The 19998-nt window shown below is 43.6% G+C and overlaps 2 protein-coding genes across 10 annotated transcripts in view; one reads left to right on the top strand and one right to left on the bottom strand.

Annotated features, from left to right (window-relative positions):
- gfra1a (gdnf family receptor alpha 1a) overlaps positions 1 to 15739 on the bottom strand; it is a 69712-nt gene extending 53973 nt beyond the window's left edge. For 2 of the 4 annotated variants that reach the window (XM_061837806.1, XM_061837809.1), the window contains exons 1-4: positions 15322 to 15454; positions 13547 to 13615; positions 10947 to 11249; positions 4126 to 4206 (exon numbers count right to left, since the gene is read on the bottom strand). In XM_061837806.1, coding sequence (XP_061693790.1) covers positions 4126 to 4206; positions 10947 to 11249; positions 13547 to 13586 — 424 coding nt within the window. In that variant the 5' untranslated portion in view covers positions 13587 to 13615; positions 15322 to 15454. Of the gene's footprint in view, positions 1 to 4125; positions 4207 to 10946; positions 11250 to 13546; positions 13616 to 15321; positions 15463 to 15600 lie in introns of those variants that run through there. The other 2 variants (XM_061837808.1, XM_061837807.1) reach the window with 2 other exon arrangements.
- Positions 15134 to 19998, top strand: part of ccdc172 (coiled-coil domain containing 172) — a 119203-nt gene continuing 114338 nt past the window's right edge. For 2 of the 6 annotated variants that reach the window (XR_009797506.1, XM_061837811.1), the window contains exons 1-3: positions 15521 to 15657; positions 15946 to 16041; positions 16257 to 16342. Coding sequence is in view for 5 of the 6 variants with exons in the window: in XM_061837811.1 (XP_061693795.1) it covers positions 15570 to 15657; positions 15946 to 16041; positions 16257 to 16342 (270 nt within the window). In the remaining variant the exon portion in view is untranslated. The other 4 variants (XM_061837814.1, XM_061837815.1, XM_061837813.1 and 1 more) reach the window with 4 other exon arrangements.

Below are 19998 nucleotides of genomic sequence, written 5' to 3'. Positions count from 1 at the left end.
AGGCTAATCCAAACTCCGGCAAGGGTGGGAAAAGTAGGGCCAGGGGCTGCGTACGGAGCATCCCACCCGCGCAATTCTTTAATCCAGGTGCTTAATTCATGCGCATGTATTAACCCAGCCGTCAACGGGGGCCGCAATCTCAGAGTCTCGCCGGAGCGGTTCGCAGCCTGCACGCGGAGAGGTCGGGAGGAGAATTGGGAACATTTGCACGTCGGGTGATCTGAAAATTAAATTGAAAATATTCCCAGAACAGTTTTACGTAAACATGCCCCTCGAGCGCAACATTTTCCCGACCCCTGCCCTCGAGTTTGTCTTGCGACAAACCTTCAAAACTCTTCCGTTTGTTTTACAAGGTCCTTGAGGATGCTGCGTTATTGCTTCCAAACAACAACAAAAAATAGGTGGGTCCAGGAATATTCCTGAGTGGCACTTTGAAGAAGCACTAATGTAAATCTCATTTGTTTGCAGCAGTAGCGCGACAAGTCTGGCCGCTGCCCAGACACTCCATTATGTCACTTTTTTTTTTTTAGCCTGACTTTGACATTTCTCTCATCATACTTCTTCTAAAGAGATTTTCTTTTAAAAGGTTCTCTGGCGCAGCGGCCCGACACCATTTCAAGATCTTGGCCTTCTACTTGGCAGGAGCAAGAAACGTGCGCGATTGCCTGGACGGGCTGCCGGCGGGATCAAAGCGGAGTCAACGGGAAAAGGAGCTCGCTGCGAGACCGCTTTCGACATGTGAACGGCAAGCACACGGCGTGACTCCGCAATTCATTCGGGCCTGACTAGTTTGCTGCCTCAAAAAAAAAAATGAAAACGTGGGTAAACAGGAAAAGAGATTTGTGTGACACCATTTTCAAGCATTAGAAATCAAAAACGCAAGCTTGCACAATTAGCAGAACAGTGGTGCAACCGAAGGATTTAAGATAAAGGTGGGAATGCATCAGGGATCCGCTCCGAGCCCCTTCCTGTTCGCTGTGTTAATGGATAGGCCGACAGATGAGGTTAAGACTGGAATCCCCTTGGACCGTGATGTCCGCAGATGATATTGTGATATGCAGTGGAAGCAGGGAGCAATTAGAAAGATGGAGGCATGCACTGGAAAGAAGATTAGCCGAAGTAAAAACAGAATACATGCGCGTGAATGAGAGGGGCGGAGGGGGAAGAGTGAAGGTCCAGGGAGAAGAGATGGCGAGGGTGGACGACTTCAAATACTTGGGCTCAACAATCCAGAGGAAGTGAAGAAACAGGTCCAAGCGGGGTGGAACACTTGTCGGAAGGTGTCCGGTGTTCTATGTGACAGAAGAGACTCCGCTAGGATGAAGGGCAAAGTTTATAAAACAGTGGTGAGGCCGGCCATGATGTACGGATCAAAGATGGTGGCACTGAAGAGACAACAGGAAGCAGAACTGGAGGTAGCAGGAAGGAAGATGTTGAGGTTCTCACTCAGAGAGAAATCAGCTCAAAGTTGGATGTTTTGGAGAGAAGGTTCGAGAGAGCAGACTGAGATGGTTTGGACATGTCAAGAGGCGAGAGAGTGAGGAAATTGGTAGGAGGATGGCAAGGATGGAGCTACCAGGGAAGAGAGCGAGAGGAAGACCAAAGAAAAGGTTGATGGATGTTGTGAGAGAGGACATGAGGACAGTGGGTGCACGAGACAGGCTTAGATGGAAAAAGATGACTCGCTGTGGCGACCCCTAACGGGACAAGTCGAAAAGAAAAGAAGACTACCGCGAACCTTGTGAGGATAAGTGGCTAAGAAAATGGATGGATGGATGGATGGATAGAAAAAAAAAGCGTAAAGAGTAAAATAGTTTGAAGTCAGACCATTTTTAACTCAAGGGAAAAGTCGCACAACAAAAAATGCAATAGAAATAACGTGCTTCTATATAAATTAAAGGAGACGTAAATGAAAAAATATGAAACTGAAATAATGACCTAACATTCCGAAAAGCAGAGAGGAAACATTTTCATACCTAACTCAGTGCCCAAATAGGCTGCGTTAGGGTTATGGCTAAAAAAAAAAAAAAGTAAACACTCGTCTGAGAGCATTTGAAACCAAAGAGGAAGAAAAAAACAGCAAGTGTGATGCAGGCCCAATTAGCTACATAAATGCTGCCCAAAATGGGCTGCCATTTTGAAACGGGACGTAAACAAGAAAACAGCTTCGTCTAAGAACATTTTCAACGGCAGGAATACACACAAGATGGATGAACACTTAATTCAGACCCAATTAGCTTGCTTGGTATAAGACCACGTTGAACAACATCAATAACAACCGTGCAAGACGCATGCACGATTACTTCAGACCCGACTAATCGCGATCCACACTTAGTACTCGAGCTCAATCACGATTGTCGGTAAATCGACTTTGAACTCATCCTGCACGACAGAACAATCGCTCGCGATCATCTTTTAGGGGCGTGCGATAATTGGGATCAGAAGGCCCAAATTTGTCCCGATTATCGACCTACGCTCGAGTTCTTCCCGTCTGCGGACTTTTTTCACACGCTTTCAACCCTCCGGTTTATGCGGAGATGCGGCTAATTTGTGTATTTTTTTTCTCAAGGCCACAAGGGGGGGACTCGAGCGCAAAAGGTAAGAATGAGACCTGTGGAATATACGTGCCGAGGAAGTGACTTTTACAGGCCCTGTTAGTGCTGCGCTAGCGTGCTGTTGCTCTGTTACTGGCGTGTCTCAGTGATATTTACCGGTAAGTTTTATTTTAACGGGCACTGTAAGCGTTAGCGCTTGCGCGGCACCGGCGTTAGCGTGGCGTTACCGCTAGCATCAGCGCTAGCGTTAAACTCTTTCTGTGTACCGTCTTTGTAAATATCTCGTGTTTGAATGTGAGTTTCAATGTGGGCAATTGCGGCTTTTCAACAGCTGCGGGGTATATGTGTACCAAATGGTATTTCCTTTACAAATGTACTCGGTGAGGCTTATAACCAGGTGCGCTCTGTCGGCCGGGAATTACGATAGAAAAATATGGTGACTGTACTTGAGTTAATTTTTCAGGTGTGTGCCGTTTACTGGAATGTGGAGGTACAACAATGAATCCATTCATCGGTAGTCAATTGCTAATCAAAAGAATAAAAATAATCGTTAGTTGCAGCCCTACATGAGTTTTTCTTTGATTGACATTCTTTTTACTCGTGTTTGCGGACTCTAAATTGCCCCGAGGTGTGATTGTGAGTGTGACTGCTGTCTGTCTCTATTGGCGCTGCGATCGGCTGGCAACCAGTTCAGGGTGTACCCTGCCGCTTGCCCGTTGACAGCCTGGATTGGCTCCAGCACCCCCACGTCCCTCGTGAGGATAAGTGGCTCAGCAAATGGATGGGTGGATATTTGTAAAATCAGACAGCTCTGGTCCCTCTTATAATCTTGAGTAGCTTTGCTGAAACTATGACGGAATATCCACCTCTTTTAGCAACTGATAAAGAGAAGGAATTGGACAGATCCCCAGAAGGTTGAACATCGGAGCTGCCTTGAGCGTCATCCTCGCAGCTGAGAGGATTCAGATCAGAAGCGACACGGCATTAGCAAATTCATGAACTGAGACTACATCCGAATCTCCGCCAACAGTTGAAAGACAGCAAACTCTCTTTGAAATCCACAACTGGACCACTTTTGCCAAACACGTCTGCCTCACAGTTCTGAGCTTGCGAGTTCAAATCCCGGCTCCGTCTGCGGGGAGTTTCCATGCACTCCCCCACGCTTGCGTGGCTTTCCTCCAGTTTCCTACCACATCCCGAAAACACGCGCGCTTGTGTGATTGAAGCTTCTAAAATTGCCCGTTAGGTGCGAATGTGAGCGCGAACGGTTGTTTGTAAACGTTTCCGGTTCCAGTTTCTGGTAGACTCCCACACATGAGGAAAAACACAACGGCGCTATCCGAACAACCTTCACCCAGTCTTCCGTCACTGCGCAATGAGACCCAGACGTTTTATCTCCACCATGCGGGCTCACTTGCATGCGGTGTGCATGGTCGGATAGCGGTGAGGAAGAAGAGGAGGGACGGGTGACAGGGGGAAGGGTGCAGATAAACGCCGGACAAACAACGGCGCAGTAGCGGTAGACGGGAAGACGAGCCGACTGTGCCAACGGGTTTGGAGCTCGACTCACCGATTATGGGGGCCAGGCGGAAAATGTCCGACAAGCGACTGTTGACGGGCTCGTAGGGAGAATCCTCCAAAAAGTCGTTACCTGCCGGGAGAGAACACAAAGTTATAGACAGGCGTGATGGAGCGGGACGACTTCATTAAGTACAACTAATGACACGAGCTAATTACTCGGCGTTTGTGGCCCACTGAGAGATGAAGCAGATATTTTGGTCTCTCCACGAGAGGCCACAAATATTACAAAACACCTTAAACCACACTTTAAAAGGTCAAGCCTGTAAACATTCTAAAATAGATATTGAAATGAAAAACACACGTAACATTATTCACTTCAATGTCTATACGAAAAAATTAATGTGAGCGGAGAGCGCGTCATCCATGCGCAAAGTTGCGGAAGTGTCTTTCGACGACATCCAAGCGGTCGCCATATTGGTTGCGTCCTCTGTCCGTGACGTCACCCGGACATTCGCCAATGAAAACACGCGGTGCACCCTAACTATGGGACAGGAACACGCCCCTTCTGACACGGAAGCTGTTGTTTCGAGCCATATTCAAATGATATGCGATCACGGCCAATCCGGCCGGTGTGGCTCATTTTCGGCGCAGAGGTGGTTTATCGCGGAGCCGAGCCGTGCTGCTTTAGGGGGTTGTTGATAGCCGCCGCTGTACGCGATGAACAACACCGTCGAGCCGGGGCGCTTGACTGCGTTGTCGTCGCATGCGGCCGAGTGAGGCATTGTGCGGCTCTGAAGAACGCAGCCGCCGTCCGCTAGCGATGCGACGCAGAAGCCAGACGCCGTCCAATGCGCACATCGACACATTTTGCACGCGGATCTTTTGTTATGTTATGAGAGACCTATTACGTGGTCCGTCCCAATATATTATTTTTTTTTGGAGCTGTATACACACCTACAGTTTACATTTGAAACCCAAGAAGCTCTCGTCCTCTGCACCCGTGCAATCCATTTTTCACGGGTCTCTTGCAAACTTATAAAGGGTAAATCCATCCTCCCGAGTGTTCGAGCAATATCCAGCAATGCACCGAGCCGGCATTTTGGCTAACACGGAGGAACAACGAGCTACCTACCCGCAGGTAAAACTAATGTAAACAAACGAGTCCACTTGGGGGCGCTTCTGTCCTTTATGTCACTTCCTGCTTCTTCTGGAGAGGATTTTCATGGCGGGAGTTTCAAAAAGCCGTCTACGTCAAAATCATGTTTTGCGGTGAAAAAAAACCGCATGGGCCCATATCGGCTACCGTTTTTTCATTAATAACATAATAAAAATCATCCATTTCATAACAATGGACAAACATTTTTTTTTACCCCGTCACATTGCTAAATAGTACAGTTGCTAAATAGTACAATAGCAACATGTGGAGATATCCTAATCCACTAAAATGGAGTCAATGGATCAAAACAGCGAGATCAAATACTGATATTTCAGTTGTTTGACAGCGCACCTTTGGTTAATTAATAGTAATATTAATCTCTCAATATCTCAATTCCAATATCAGTCTCTCAATATTTTGTCGTTAACAACAGTTTTTCACATTTCCCTGGGTGGATCCGTGACGTATCACACGTGCTTTTCTCCCGCCGAACGAGGCGTCGCGCAATTGCCGTATCGAGAACAGTATTAAAACTATCGAAACATTATCAACGATTGCGCAGCCCCGGCAGAACGATGCGTAGAAATGTCCCGCGTGCATATTGGCGCGTTGTCCACGACTGCCGCGCGCACGCTTATTTGGGTCAGTCGATATCCACGCTGGGCCGCAGCCGCACGCTTGATTGGGCAGGTTGGTCAGCGGCGTTGCACAAGTGGAAGTCGCCTCGCAGGGACGGGCGGGGACGGAGTTTACTGTCGCCCACCCCGCCCGTGCCGCCCTGCCCCCCTCAACACGCACACACAGACTGCCCCCGCCCTCCCCCGCTATCCATCCTCGTCCTTGTTTCCCCGTAGCGGTGGCGCAGATTTTAAAGCGGAACTTGGCAGCGCTGAAAAAGCTCCATTGTGCCCGGAGAAAGTGACTGCAGAGGTCAAAGTGCGTCACGCCTACGCAGGAGCGCGTAAAAGGTAAGAAAAAAAAAAAATAAAAAAAATGGCGGCGCCCATGAAAATTCGTAATTTCCGATAAAAATCTTCTCAAAACACCATTAAACGAGAAAAGATTAACATCACATTTACAAGATACACTACAGATGACATGACCTATTGGATACATCGTTAATCCAAACCAAACCTAATTAAATTGATCTGTAATTAGAGTAAAAATGTTCCTTTGTTTTCAATTTGTCAATTCATTTCACATATGAGCTTTTCGGATTATTTTATATTAATTTCTGATCGAACAGTTTTACGATATCCGTACGGCTGACTAATACTAAACTAATCACATTTAAAGTAAAATGAAGCATTTAAAAAAATGACAACAAAAAATAAACTTCCTCTAGAATCTGATTAAATCAAATGCAATTTTTTTTAAAAAATAATTCTAAAAAACTGTCAAAATGAAATAGAAATTATTCAAGAGGAAAGCAAAAATCTGCAAACAACTGACCATCATTGTTATTCCCTGGGGAAAAAAAGCCGGAAAACTGGGGGAATTGGAACCCCCACCCCCCAAAAAAAACAAAAAACAAAAAAAAAAAAAAAAAAAAAAACCCAAAATAACAGGTTAGGTTCACCCCCCCCAAAATAAATAAATAAATAAATCAGTAAATATGTGAATACAGAAATTGTCAAACCACTGTAGAGTAAAAAAAAAAATCTAAAGCTATGACATTTCAAAAAGTAAAAAAATACATAAAGTAGTAGTCGTTCTAGTTGTTATTAATGTTAGGGAATTAAACAATTTTATTGATTAATTCAACTTCATCAGGACATTTTTTTCACATGATTATTTTTATTTATTTATTATTATTTTATTTTTTTATATTTGCAACCTCCATCCTGCCTAACACGTGCTGTTAGTTTACCAAAGCGCACTCAGCGTCGATTGACAACTTGGGCCCTCGGCAACATTGAGCCACGTGGCCAAAAACGACAGAATTGGACACACGCGAGAAAAATATCGTACAATTTTTCCCCACCGAGCGAGCCATTGAGCGCCCGCAGACCGACCGGACCGGTTTGACCCGACGTCGGCTTTTCATGCACCGCGTAAAACGTACTCTACTGCGGCTCATTTTATGATGTCAAACTGTTGCACGCTTCAAATCTTATGAGAGCAAGAATCATGTTTGCGTGCATGATTTGCATGCAAGCCTTTATTAAAAATTATCTGTAAAGATAAAACGCTCATCTGAATTTTTTTCTGTGCAAGATGATGCAAGATAATGTTTGGGTATAAAAAAAAAAAAAGATGTGCATCCCAGAAAACAGAGAAAAAAACGACAGGATGTCACCCAGCTCTATGATGAGTCTGATATATTACACGTACATCATGACATTCAGTCTCATCTAGCCGGACACAAGGGGAGGGTACAGTGGCCCGAAGGGACAAAAGAGGTGGTTTTTCTGTTCGAAAAAGCTGCGATGAGTCAGTCAGATGAGTAAGATGTGTCACATTGACACAGTCAGCAGAGTTGAGCGCGCAGCAATGTGTCATGTTGGCTCGCGGATACAGACGTCAGCTCATATTTGAATTTTGAAAAGGACACGCGGACCAGGTCATTCATTGATGAGGTACTTTTTGCATTTCTTACGTATACACATTTGACTATAACTAAAACAAATATTTAATAAGTGCAAACGTGCAAACCTATCCGCTGCTGTGGATGTTTATAATCGTCACCCGCAATTTAATCATTTCGTAAATCCAAGATCGGAAAGCACTGTAATAACCCACTCTCGCCAGTTGATGGCAGCGTTGCGTCACTTTGGATTTTAGATCAGGACATCTTTTAAGTCGAAGTTAAAGATTAGGTGGTGAATCGGCGCTTCTCGCCTGGACTAAATTGGGAGAGAAATGCCAACGTGTTGGAAATTGGACAAATGACATGAAAAAAGTATATGTTGGGTATAAGCAAAGTATACGGTGTGTGTCGCAATGGTGAGAAAAGATGACGAAGGTCATGGAGTAAACGGAGAATCTCATCTAAAAAAAAAAAAAAAGCCATAGACATTTAACGCCAGCCATGTGTTGACTTGGCATTGCTCACCTCGCGTTCGTTTCATTAGATATTTCTAATAAAAAAAAAAAAAAAAAAAATGCCACCGAAACAGCAAAATGACAAATGGCCGCCACCCTCTATGCTGCGCAATTGCACATTTGCGCACACTCTCATTGCAGTGGAAAACAGATCCAGCGCAGTAAACTACAGCCTGACATCTTTTTTTTGCCTCTCACAAAGGGCTGCTGCTCGGCCACACCGGGCCACACACTCTACTTCCTAGTTTAGCTGACACCGCCCCCCTCCATTTTAATGGGGTACACCCATAATTATAAACACCAGGGTATGTGAATAACAGAAGAAAAAGTGGTGAAACTGAACGAGATTTTCTTTTCTTTTTTTTGGAGGAAAAAAAAGTCTGGTCTGAAGCCAAAGTAGAAAGCGCAGGATGAGATGGTGTATAATGTTAAAATTCCACCTTGGCACAAGCTGATCGAGGATGAAAGCACAGATGATACGTTCCCGAAAAAGCAAATTCTGTATTTTAAAAATAGGAGGCAACATAACAATGTCATATGCAGTGAAAGCAGGGAGCACGCAGAGGAACAATTGGAAAGATGGAGACATGCACTGGAAAGGAGAGGAATGAAGATTAGCCGAAGTAAAACAGAATATATGTGCGTGAATGAGAAAAGTGGAGGGGGAAGAGTGAGGCTACAGGGAGAAGAGATAGCAAGGGTCGACGACTTCAAATACTTGGGGTCAACAATACAGAGCAATGGAGAGTGTGGTCAGGAAGTGAAGAAACGGGTCCAAGCAGGTTGGAACAGCTGGCGAAAGGTGTCTGGTGTGTTATGTGACAGAAGAGTCTCCGCTAGGATGAAGGGCAAAGTCTATAAACCAGTGGTGAGGCCGGCCATGATGTACGGATTAGAGACGGCGGCACTGAAGAAACAACAGGAAGCAGAACTGGAGGTGGCAGAAATGAAGATGTTGAGGTTCTCGCTCGGAGTGACCAGGTTGGATAGGATTAGAAATGAGCTCATTAGAGGGACAGCCAAAGCTGGATGTTTTGGAGACAAGATTCGAGAGAGCAGACTTCGATGGTTTGGACATGTTCAGAGGCGAGAGAGTGAGTATATTGGTAGAAGGATGCTGAGGATGGAGCTCCCAGGCAAAAGAGCGAGAGGAAGACCAAAGAGAGGTTTATGGATGTGGTGAGGGAAGACATGAGGGCAGTTGGGGTTAGAGAGGAAGATGCAGGAGATAGGCTAAGATGGCAAAAGATGACACGCTGTGGCGACCCCTAACGGGACAAGCCGAAAGGAAAAGAAGAAGAAGAAGGCAACATAACAATCACCCTAAAACTGTTTGGGAGCATCATTCAGCTTTCAACACGCATCGCTAAAGATATTCAGCAAGCAATAATTCAGTTTTACACAAAGAAAAACAGATGGGGTAATCATTGTGGGTTAAAAAAATAAATAAATAAACAAAGTTGGAAGCAACATTTCAAATTTATAATTTATGACTTCAACAAAGTATACGTTGCGACTGATCATAGAAAGTGTGTGTCGCAATGGTGAGAAAAGATGACGAAGGCTTGGTTTGGTTCGCAATGTATTTTTTTTTGTTTGTTGACATTTTCAGTGTAAGTTTGCAAAAAACACAAAAATAATAATGAAGCATTTTTAGTTTAGATTTTCGATATAACACAAAAATACTTTTTTGGGGGACACAAAAAACCTCCCACATACACATTTCTTCAAAACCTATTATCCGATTTTCCGAATTTTTGCCGCATTGTGCCGAGGTTTAAGTGGCCATGCCAATAGGACTGAGCATTTTGACATTTCCGGTCAATCTTGTCACGTTGTTAAACAAAAGCGCTTTCCCACTCTTGTTTTTTATTTTTTTTTAAATAGTTCGACGTATCATAAAAGCACTAAATATTACCATCAAAGTCAACGTAATTTCCGGCCCATAAGATGCAACTTTTTCTTGCGGTTTATGCAGTGATGCAGCTAATTTATGCTTTTTTTAACGGCCGTCAGGGGGGACTCGAGCGGAAAAGGTAAGAGTGAGACCGGTGGAATATATGTGCCGAGGAAGTGACTTGTACAGGTCCGGCTCTGTTAGTGCTGTGCTAGCATGTTACTGCCGTGTCTCAGGGATTTTTACCAGTATGTTTTTTTTTTTTTTTTTTTTTAACCGGCCCTGTTAGCACGGCGGCGCTAGCATTAGTGTTATAGTGGCGGCGCTAGTGTTAGCATTAGTGAGGCGGTGCTAACGTTAAACTCTGTGTACCATCTTTGTAAATATCTTTCAATTTGGGTTTCAATGTGGGCACTTGCGGTTTTTATACGGCTGCGGCCTATGTATGTACCAAATGGTATTTCCTTTACAAATGTACTGGGTGAGGCTTATGAGCGGGTGGGCTCACGGTACTGTTATGCTTGATGTTGCTTTTGACAGAAAGTTCATTTTTGGCACTTTTTGTTCAGAAATTGGTGTTTTTGTTGAAAGGAACCCGCGTTAAAAAAAAAAAAAAAAAAAAAAGGGAAACAGCTAGAAACTAACAATGAGGAGTGAGTGAGATGTGTGACGCTGGCACGGACAGCAGAGTTGAATGAGTAACAATGCGTCGACGCTGACGCAAAAGTCCAAAGACAGACAGAGAGAAAGGCAGGCAGAGTGGCGGAGGCACCTTGTAAGGTCTGGTAGATGCTCCAGTAGATGCGCAAGCAGTTCTTCTCCTTCTTCATGCCTCTCTTGCAGCGGCAGTTGTACAGCGGGCTCCGCTTGAGCGCGTCCACGGCGCTGCGGCACTCGTCCTGAGCCTCGCGCCGCGCCACGCTGCTGAAGTTGCCCTCCTTGCCCGCGCCCGCGCCGCACTGCCGCATGGTACGGTACTTGCTGCTGCACGCCGCCTCCTTCAGGCACTGCTCGCTGGCCCGCACGCAGTCCATGCGCGACGCCCGTGCGCCCTCCTCGGCCCCGTGCAGCACATCTGGGGAAGGGCAAGGGGGTCAAATTATTAGGTAGACGCGAAAAAGGAATATTATTGTGCCACGTCATAACGACAGATGACATTTGGTTAGCTACTAGTACGAATAAAAAAAAGAACGTATTTGACACTCGCACGGAATCCTTCGTAATTGCAATTAATGCAGAGGCCGGAAAAAGAGGTGCCTCCTTTTTTGGCAGCAAAAAAGGTACTTGACACCAAGTTGCCACCAGATGGCGTGAGAGCAAAATGTGTACCTTTTGATCTGGCTTGGGCCTAAACACAAAACAGCAATTAGGTAATTTTTTTTTTTTTTTTTAAACAGCGAATAACGGCAAACGAGTTCCAACAAGGAAATTAGCAAAGCGGTAAATTTGTGAATGGGTTCGCTGCACGTATTTTTTGTTATGTTTGATATTTTGGTTACCTCATTTATTTACATGAAAATGGTCAACTTATTAGAAACACAACAAAAAATATATATATTCCACTGTATCGATATTCTTGTTTCTTTGGGACAAAATAGCAAATGAAGTATCATTAATCATACAAGCTAATCAAATAATAATTCACCTCCAAGATATCATTGTCCAATAAGATACTTATAAACATATTGACCCCAATCAATTAAAAATAACAATATATAGTTTTGTGTCATTATCTCTTATTATACATTGTCTTGCCTCTGTTTAACTTAATAGGCTGTATGAAAGGGTGAAAATATTAGAAACAATTCACAATATGATGTAAAACGATACCACACGATTCATATTTTTTTGATTGGGACAAAATATCAAAGTATCACTTATCGCTTATGGTACACTATTGATTCAACGGGAATAAATAGAGTTTTGTCTACCCGATATCACAGGTTGATATCAAATGTATCATAATTTGGACCTTCTTATGTCTTTCCCGAAAAGTTAATAAAAAAATCTAAAAGGGACAAAACGTCAATATTGAATACTAGAAATACTAAACAATATATCACAATGTTGATGTTTTGTTGCCTTTGGGACTGACATCGCCACGTATCATCATCCATCCATCCATTTTCTGAGCCGCTTATCCTCACAAGGTTCGTGGGAGTGCTGGAGCCTACCCTGGCTGCCATCGGGCAATGGCGGGGCGCGTTGAGGCGGACGGCAGCCGCGCTCGCAAGCACACCTGGGGGGGGGGGGGGTAATTTAGAGTCTCCAATGAATCTGAGCATGTTTTGGGATGTGGGAGGAAACCGGAGTGCCCACCCGGAGAAAAACCACGCAGGCACGAGGAGAACATGCAAAGCCATCACAGGACGGGTCAGAATTTGAACCCCGGTCCTCAGAACTGTGAGGCCACCACTCGAACCACTTGCCCCTCCATGCTGCCCGTATCATTATTTCAAACATAAAATCATTTTCCTTACCTTATTCAGATATATGAAGGGATTAAAGTATTAGAAAACACTGTGAGTTTAGATTAATAACCATAATAATAATAAAAAAGATGTATCACAGTACTGCTGTTTTTGTTTGGCCCAAAATATAGAAATCAATTATTGTTATCCCTAATGATTTATATATGTTATAGTTTCCGATATTTTGGGAATTTTACTCAGCTACATGAAAAGGTCAAAACATTGGCAAAACTTTTCAAAGCTATATCACTGTTTCGTTTTCAGTGAAATATCGATATCATCACGTCATGTTAGCTATGATTGTACAACACCTGCTTTTGTTTTTGATGTTTTCATTGCATTCTAAATCTAAAGAAAATGCATATACAATGTTCGAAAACACGTCGTGTCACGATTTGTTTGGGACCAAATATCGATATATCGCCCCGTATCGTTATTGCCACCTCTATGTCTTTTTTTTTTTTTTTTTTTTGCATCAAGTGGGTTATCTTCTTTAGATAGATGAAAGGCTCACTATATTCAAATTAATACTTCTGAGTACGATGGTAGCAGCATCACCATACAGGAGAGGAAAAAAAAAAATCCATCTGAAATATTGCATTCAAAATGCTTCACCCCTCAGGTTCAATGAAATGCATTTACATCACGTACAAGCTTCACTACTCAGTAAAAGTTACAAGCGTGAATTCAAACTTCTACGTGGAAAAGTTGACGGTCCTGACAAGAAGAAGCTCCCGCGTGGACGACTTTCTGCGTCTGACGTCGCACTTTGGAGCTCGGAACCGAGCCCGCGTGGGAGCCGCTCCACGCCTGGAGCGGCCGGGCTTCACCCTCACACCGCCAGAGGAAAAAAAAAAAACAAAATATGAAACACACACACACAAAAAAGGCGAGCATGTACCTAGAAGAGGCAGAAGAAGACAGAGTCCAGCGAGAATCATCCTCCCCTGACGCGCGACTGACAGCCTCGCTGGGTGAAAATACGCAAAGTTGGCCTCACTTTAAATCCACGGGAAGGAATTCCATCACCGCGCATTCAAAAAAAAAAAAAAAAAAAAACCAAACCAAAAAAAAAAAAAACCCCACACAAAACCGCTCCGAATGTCACACGTGCTTGTTGCAAACAAGCTGGGGGAGTCGTTGTGCTCGTCCGGCGGGGTGCTCGCGTGTGACCGAGCCGCGCATTTGGCGAGAATGGCGAGAGCAGCAAGAAGAGGAAGGGAGAAGAAGAAGAGCGCGCCAGCTTCCCCCCTCCAGTGCGCCACCAACAATGTTCGCCTGCACGATGCGCACGCAAAGAAAGACCGACAGGGCAGCCCGAGCGCCGTGGGACGCTCCTGCCGGCGCAAATGCACATTCAGCTTTTTACCGCACGCAAATCAGGAATATAACCTGACGATCACTGCGTCTTTCTTTTCTTTTTCTATCATTCCCATCAAGTTCCCACGCAACGGCCAATCTAATTTTCACGCATTTTTCGGCCCAAAAACAAAAAAACAAAACAAAACAAAAAAAAACAACAACAACAAGCAACTGAGTTTTATTGATAGCAAGCACTTTAAATTGAGGTGTAATTTTGGTTTGTGATTGGATAGTTGGACGTGCACGTTCATCATATTGCAAACCAGACAAAACTTATATTCCCAGTTAGCATCATATCTTGTACACGAGACGGCATAACGAGGTCATTATGCGTGTTCGTGCGTGTATGTATATGTTGATATGAAAATATATAAGCGAGACAAATACATTCGCGTCAAGGTCCGATCCACACACAGCGGTCACTGACGCCACCTGTCGACCGTGTGAAGTACAGCACCGCGGTGCAAGTCATCCAAAAAAGAACAATATACAAACAACACATCAAAGTCAAATCATAACCCAGCTCATTTGATATTTCTCATTAAATATTTATATCTATACGTCTGTTTTGAAGCTGAGCTGTACCCAGCGGAGAATTATCACGAATTAAGCAAATATTACATTTTATTAAATATGCTAAATGCATACCTCTAGTTTTATGTTATCCATAATAAACTAATGAGCTACTTATTTAATAAAAAATAAATAAACAGCTAAATTATCGCAACAAATGTGGACTTTTGCATGTGAATCGTTTTGGGGCCATACATGGTCAATTTCAGATTTACATGAAAATATTTTAATAAATACAGGTGAATAATGTCGTTAAAAATGATGTATTTATTATATTTGAAATCTGAGTAACTACACTGAGGAAATCGTAAAACATGACATTTACCATTGAATTTTTCAATGCACGCAAATCCCAAAAAATGCTTTGAGAAAAATAATGCAAAAATATCATATGAATAATATATATAAATATAAATTAATGCTTATCTTTGTAAAGGCAAAACGTTTTGTAGAGCTCGTGTATTTAGCTTCCATAGGTGTACCTAATTAAGTGTCCTGTGTGAGCATTATTTTGCAGGAAGTCGAGCTGCGTAGACGCGCAAGCGAACCACTAAATGGCAGAAAAATAAAACAAACACCGGTAACATTGTTAACTTCAAAATTGATGTAAAAAAAATCAGATAAGCCCTCCTAAGGGTCTGAAGTTCTTTGCAGGAAAGCGGTGGTGAGTCGCAGATGGTATCGTGTCACTTACGACACTTAACAAGTCAATGCGTCTGAGAAATGATGCATAAAACTCACCTGATTCTTGCGTTTGAGCAAGGACTGGATGACTTGCTAAGCTTGAAGCTGCTTTCACAAACTTTGTTTTTGTTGTTGTTGACGTGAATACATATTTCTCCTCTTGTGCTAGCAACTAGTCAACTACGGCAAGCTGTGTAATTTCGGTGAGTGTAGCTTATCTCTGTGATTAAATTGACGCAAAGCTATAACCGGTAATGTACACTGGTCATAAAGTTCGTTATAAAAACACATTTAATTGGTCATAAATGTTCGATATAAAAACGCTTTCAATTTCACCTTTTTTGGTGCAAGTCAATTTGGCGTCACGTCGCCCAGCTTGTGATTCCGGAACAGGTGCGTCGCTGGCTCGCTATTTAAACATTTCAAAGATTCTTTCGTTTACATGATACGTGAATTATCGGGTATGTCTTTTAAAGTCAACTCCAGGACATAAAAAATCCCTTATTTTGCGATAAATATCGAGACCAGTTATGAGTTTGAAAACGGGTGAAAATGCAACGATATAAAAAAGGGGCAAGAAATGTTACTATTCGGGGTTGCGCGATCGAGTGTGCAGCTTGTTATGAGACTTGCTGGCTAGAAAAGTTTGTTCAAACTGCTTTTTTGTTTTTGTTTGTTCAGTTCTCCTCGTATCGACTATGAGTTTGGACAAACTCTTTCACCAAATCCTCTGCGCGGAACGACACTTCAGTGAGCAGACTCAAAAGTTGAAAGAAGGTCAGTCACGTACTTCGCTATTTAACTCTCTCACATGCTAAATGCTAGCCTGGTTACCATAGCGGGGTTAAAAGTCAAAAATCCGTTTTTTTTTTTTTTTTTTTTTTTTACGTTATAAAATCTCTAAAGGCACACATATCCATCCATCAACCGTGTGGTGTATCCTGACATAATTAATGCCTTTTAATATTGTATAATTTTCATGTTTGTCGCAGTCAAAGCAGCCATCGTCAGATGCAACTCTCAGTTGAAAGCGACCACGGAAAAGTACCAGAAGACCACTGAAGAACTTGAACTGAAGGTAAGCAAATCATCCAGCCATCCATCTTCTTTGCCGCTTATCCTCACGAGGGTTCGCCGGGGCATGCTGGAGCTTATCCCAGCTGTGGACGGGCAGGAGGCGGGGTACGCCCTGAAATGGTTGCCAGCCAATCGCAGCGCACATCGAGACAGGCAACGGCCGCACTCAAAATCACACCTAGCGGCAATTAATGTTGCATGTTTTTGGGATGTGGGGGGGGGGAAACCGGAATCGAACCCGGGACTTCAGAACTGTGAGGCCAACACTTTCCAGCTGAGCCACCGTGCCGCCCTTAGCAAATCATAATATAAGAAATTGAATGAACTCTAATTTTAAAATTTGGACTTTCTGTCCTCAATTTCATAGTGAATTTCCACCTCGCTCCTGTAAATGCAGCCCAATTGCTGAAAAATGCAGAATTTGGCAAATAATAAATCCCCCCTCGTTTTTTCTTTTCCCACAACTTCCCATGGTTGTGGTTGTAATCCCAAAAATATTTACCTCGAACTTTAATTAATCTCACTTCATGATCACTTGAATATCATTAGTGAGTGTTAGGCGGCACGGTGCCTCAGCCGGTTACGCGTTGGCCTTGCAGTTCTGAGGACCCGGGTTTGATCTTGAAATGGCCCGAAAAATGATTCTGACCTTTTTTTTTTTTTTTTTTTTTTAAAATAAGAATGAAAAGACCTCGTCGGTATTGTCCTTTTAATTAAAGCCACACACACTCAAAGTCACAGAGGATTGAACATGGACAACAATAATACTTGCACTTTAGATTAATATTTGCATTGGTATTGTTGTTTAATATTGGAAAATAGGCGGCACGGTGGACCGGCTGGAAAGCATTGGCCTCACAGTTTCCGAGGTCCCGGGTTCGATCCCGGACCCGAATGTGTGGAGTTTGCATGTTCTCCCCGTGCCTGCGTGGGTTTTCTCCAGGTGGGCACTCCGGTTTCCTCCCACATCCCCAAAACATGCAACATTAATTGGACACTCTAAATTGCCCCAAGGTGTGATTGCGAGTGCGGCTGTTTGTCTCGATGTGCCCTGCGGTTGCCTGGCAACCAGTTCAGGGTGTACCCCGCCTCCTCCCCGTTGACAGCTGGGTTTGGCTCCAGCACTCCCTTGTAAGGATAAGCGGCTAAGAAAATGGATGGATAGATGTGTAACTGTAAAAAAAAAACAAAAAAAAAAACACAAATCTGGTAATATCAGAACACTTGCCATCTCTGCAAGGAAAAATGTTTTAATACTAATTTGATCTGAACGAGGAAATGTATTTTTCACTTGATGGATCAAAAACCTGTTGTGGCGTTTTCTGTTCTTGAGCAGTACTTGCTTACAGACACGATTTGAGAAAAAGGTCATCAAACACCGACGTGGTTGTTTAATTTCATACTCGACGGGTGGGCGGGCACTCCAGACTACTGCACGTGTTTTGTGCAATAAATAATTTCGCATCTCGTGGCATTTTTCAATAAGAGAACCGTGTCGCACGGCCTGCGAACAGACCATGGACACAATTCATTATTGACCTTTTCAATCGAAATCCGAATCAATAAGCCTCTCTCTTTGATGAAATCGTCACGATAAATGTGCAAAACGGTCGAGTCGCAATGTTTTGACCCCGCAACCTTCACAGAGCGCGACGGTTCGTATGCGTGTCGCTGTGGAAACAACAAGCTGCCAACGCTTTGGGACGACCGTAACTCAACGTGAAGGTGTTTATCTCTCCCGCGCTCGGCGATTACGCCGCTTTCGACAAAAGCAATCCGGCAGTACAAATGTTGTTTTCTTTAAGAGGCTCTGAAAAGGTTTGTCGCGGGTCAACTCTCCGCTGCTTATATTGCGTGACGCAGGAGGGCGCCGCTGGAGGTCCTCAAATTTGGGTTTTCGGGAGTGTGCGAGTGCTTAGCTCGGGGTCTGCAAAAAAAAAAAAAAAAAAAAAAAAAATATATATATATATATATATATATATATATACATAATTAGCAGAGTCTTGGAAATTGGGGAGAGAAAAACAAAATTTTAATATGAGAGTTCAATAAATTTCTTATGAATTGCTTCCCTTCACTTCAACAGAACCGTCAAAAAATAGAAGAGTCCAGTTTACTCAATTAGCTGACGATCTTTTTTTTTTTTTTTTTTTCCCCAAACTGTACATTTTATTTTTATTACCGGAATAAAGTCCCATTTTTAAAATTTTAGAATATTGTCTTTTTTTTTAAGAACAAAGGGCGTATTTAAAAAGAAAAAATATCGTTCCAATTTCTTTTTTGAATGTTGTCCTATTTGGGAGGCATGGTGGAGCAGGTGGAAAGCGGTGGCCTCACAGTTCTGAGGTCCCTGCGATTGGCTGGCGACCAGTTCAGGGTGTACCCCGCCTCCTGCCCGTTGACAGCTGGGATAAGCTCCAGCACTCACTGTAACCCTCGTGAGGATAAGCAACAAAGAAAATGGATGAATGGATAGTTGGACACTCTAAATTGCCCCTAGGTGTGATTGTGAGTGCGGCTGTTTGTGTCCATGTGCCCTGCAATTGGCTGGTGACCAGTTCAGGGTGTACTCTTCCTCCTGCCCGTTGACAGCTGGGATAAGCTCCAGCACTCACCGTAACCCTCGTCAGGATAAGCAGCAAAGAAAATGGATGGATGGATGTTGTCGTATTTTTATTGGAAGCAAAGAACATTTTGTTCCAAAATATCGTTCCATTTTTTTTTTTTTTTTCCAACAAAAAAGGGCACATTAAAAATATAATCGGATATTTTAAATTGACTTGGCTACATTTGACTTCAATGTGATTTTGCAAATCTTTCATAAGATTCTAACCATTTCCAGGATTCCTTTTTTTTAATGTTTTATATCTAATGGCATGTAGGGCCACAAGTGGTAGTTACATTTAATAGGCTTAATTAAAGTTGTTAGCGGGTGATGGGGAAACTTTCATCCCCTACAAGCGGTCCCTGGACCCAAAAACTTTGAGAACCGCTAATCCAAGCAGCTTCAATGCGGCAAGACGGCTCCTTTTTAAACGCCGCCGCCGTACATCAGCCGGGACGTAAACACGGCAGCGGCACGTAAACATTTCTGTTTTTCATTCGGGGCGGCTCAGGAGAGGTTGCGGTCGTTGGCTCGCACGCATTTCGCTCGAAGATTTGTCGATCTGACGCTACCGGACGGGGAGCGGTTGCTCAAGCGCGCTCGTTTCGGTCACGGCATCTCCTGCGCGTGCTTGCCAGCGCCGGCTGATGTTATCCGGTGGAAATTAGGCACCGATCTGACGCTGGCACTCGCTATTGATCCACCGCTTCGCTGAACTAACAAATGGGGGGGTGGGGTGGGGGGGGGGGGGGAGATAAAACGGATCTTCATAAAGCGGATCGGATCTTCAATGTGCCGATACGCCGGACTTCTGCTGACCCGTCACTTGCCGCTCGCCCTTAATGCCTCTTTCAATGCTGGAGAAACACGTCTTTCTGTTTTATGTTATGCTCCTTATCATGAAAAAGAAACATTATCAAGAGTACTACATATTGTTTGAAAAATAAAATACAATCAACTCCCAAATATTTGAAATCACATCATTTGTAAGCAATTTATATGGGGGGGTATCACTCGATATCCATCCATCCATTTTCTTAGCCGCTTATCCT

Source organism: Syngnathoides biaculeatus, chromosome 12, assembly GCF_019802595.1.
Source record: "Syngnathoides biaculeatus isolate LvHL_M chromosome 12, ASM1980259v1, whole genome shotgun sequence".
In the NCBI taxonomy this organism is placed as follows: domain Eukaryota; kingdom Metazoa; phylum Chordata; class Actinopteri; order Syngnathiformes; family Syngnathidae; genus Syngnathoides; species Syngnathoides biaculeatus.
This window is presented reverse-complemented; position numbering and strand designations above follow the sequence as displayed.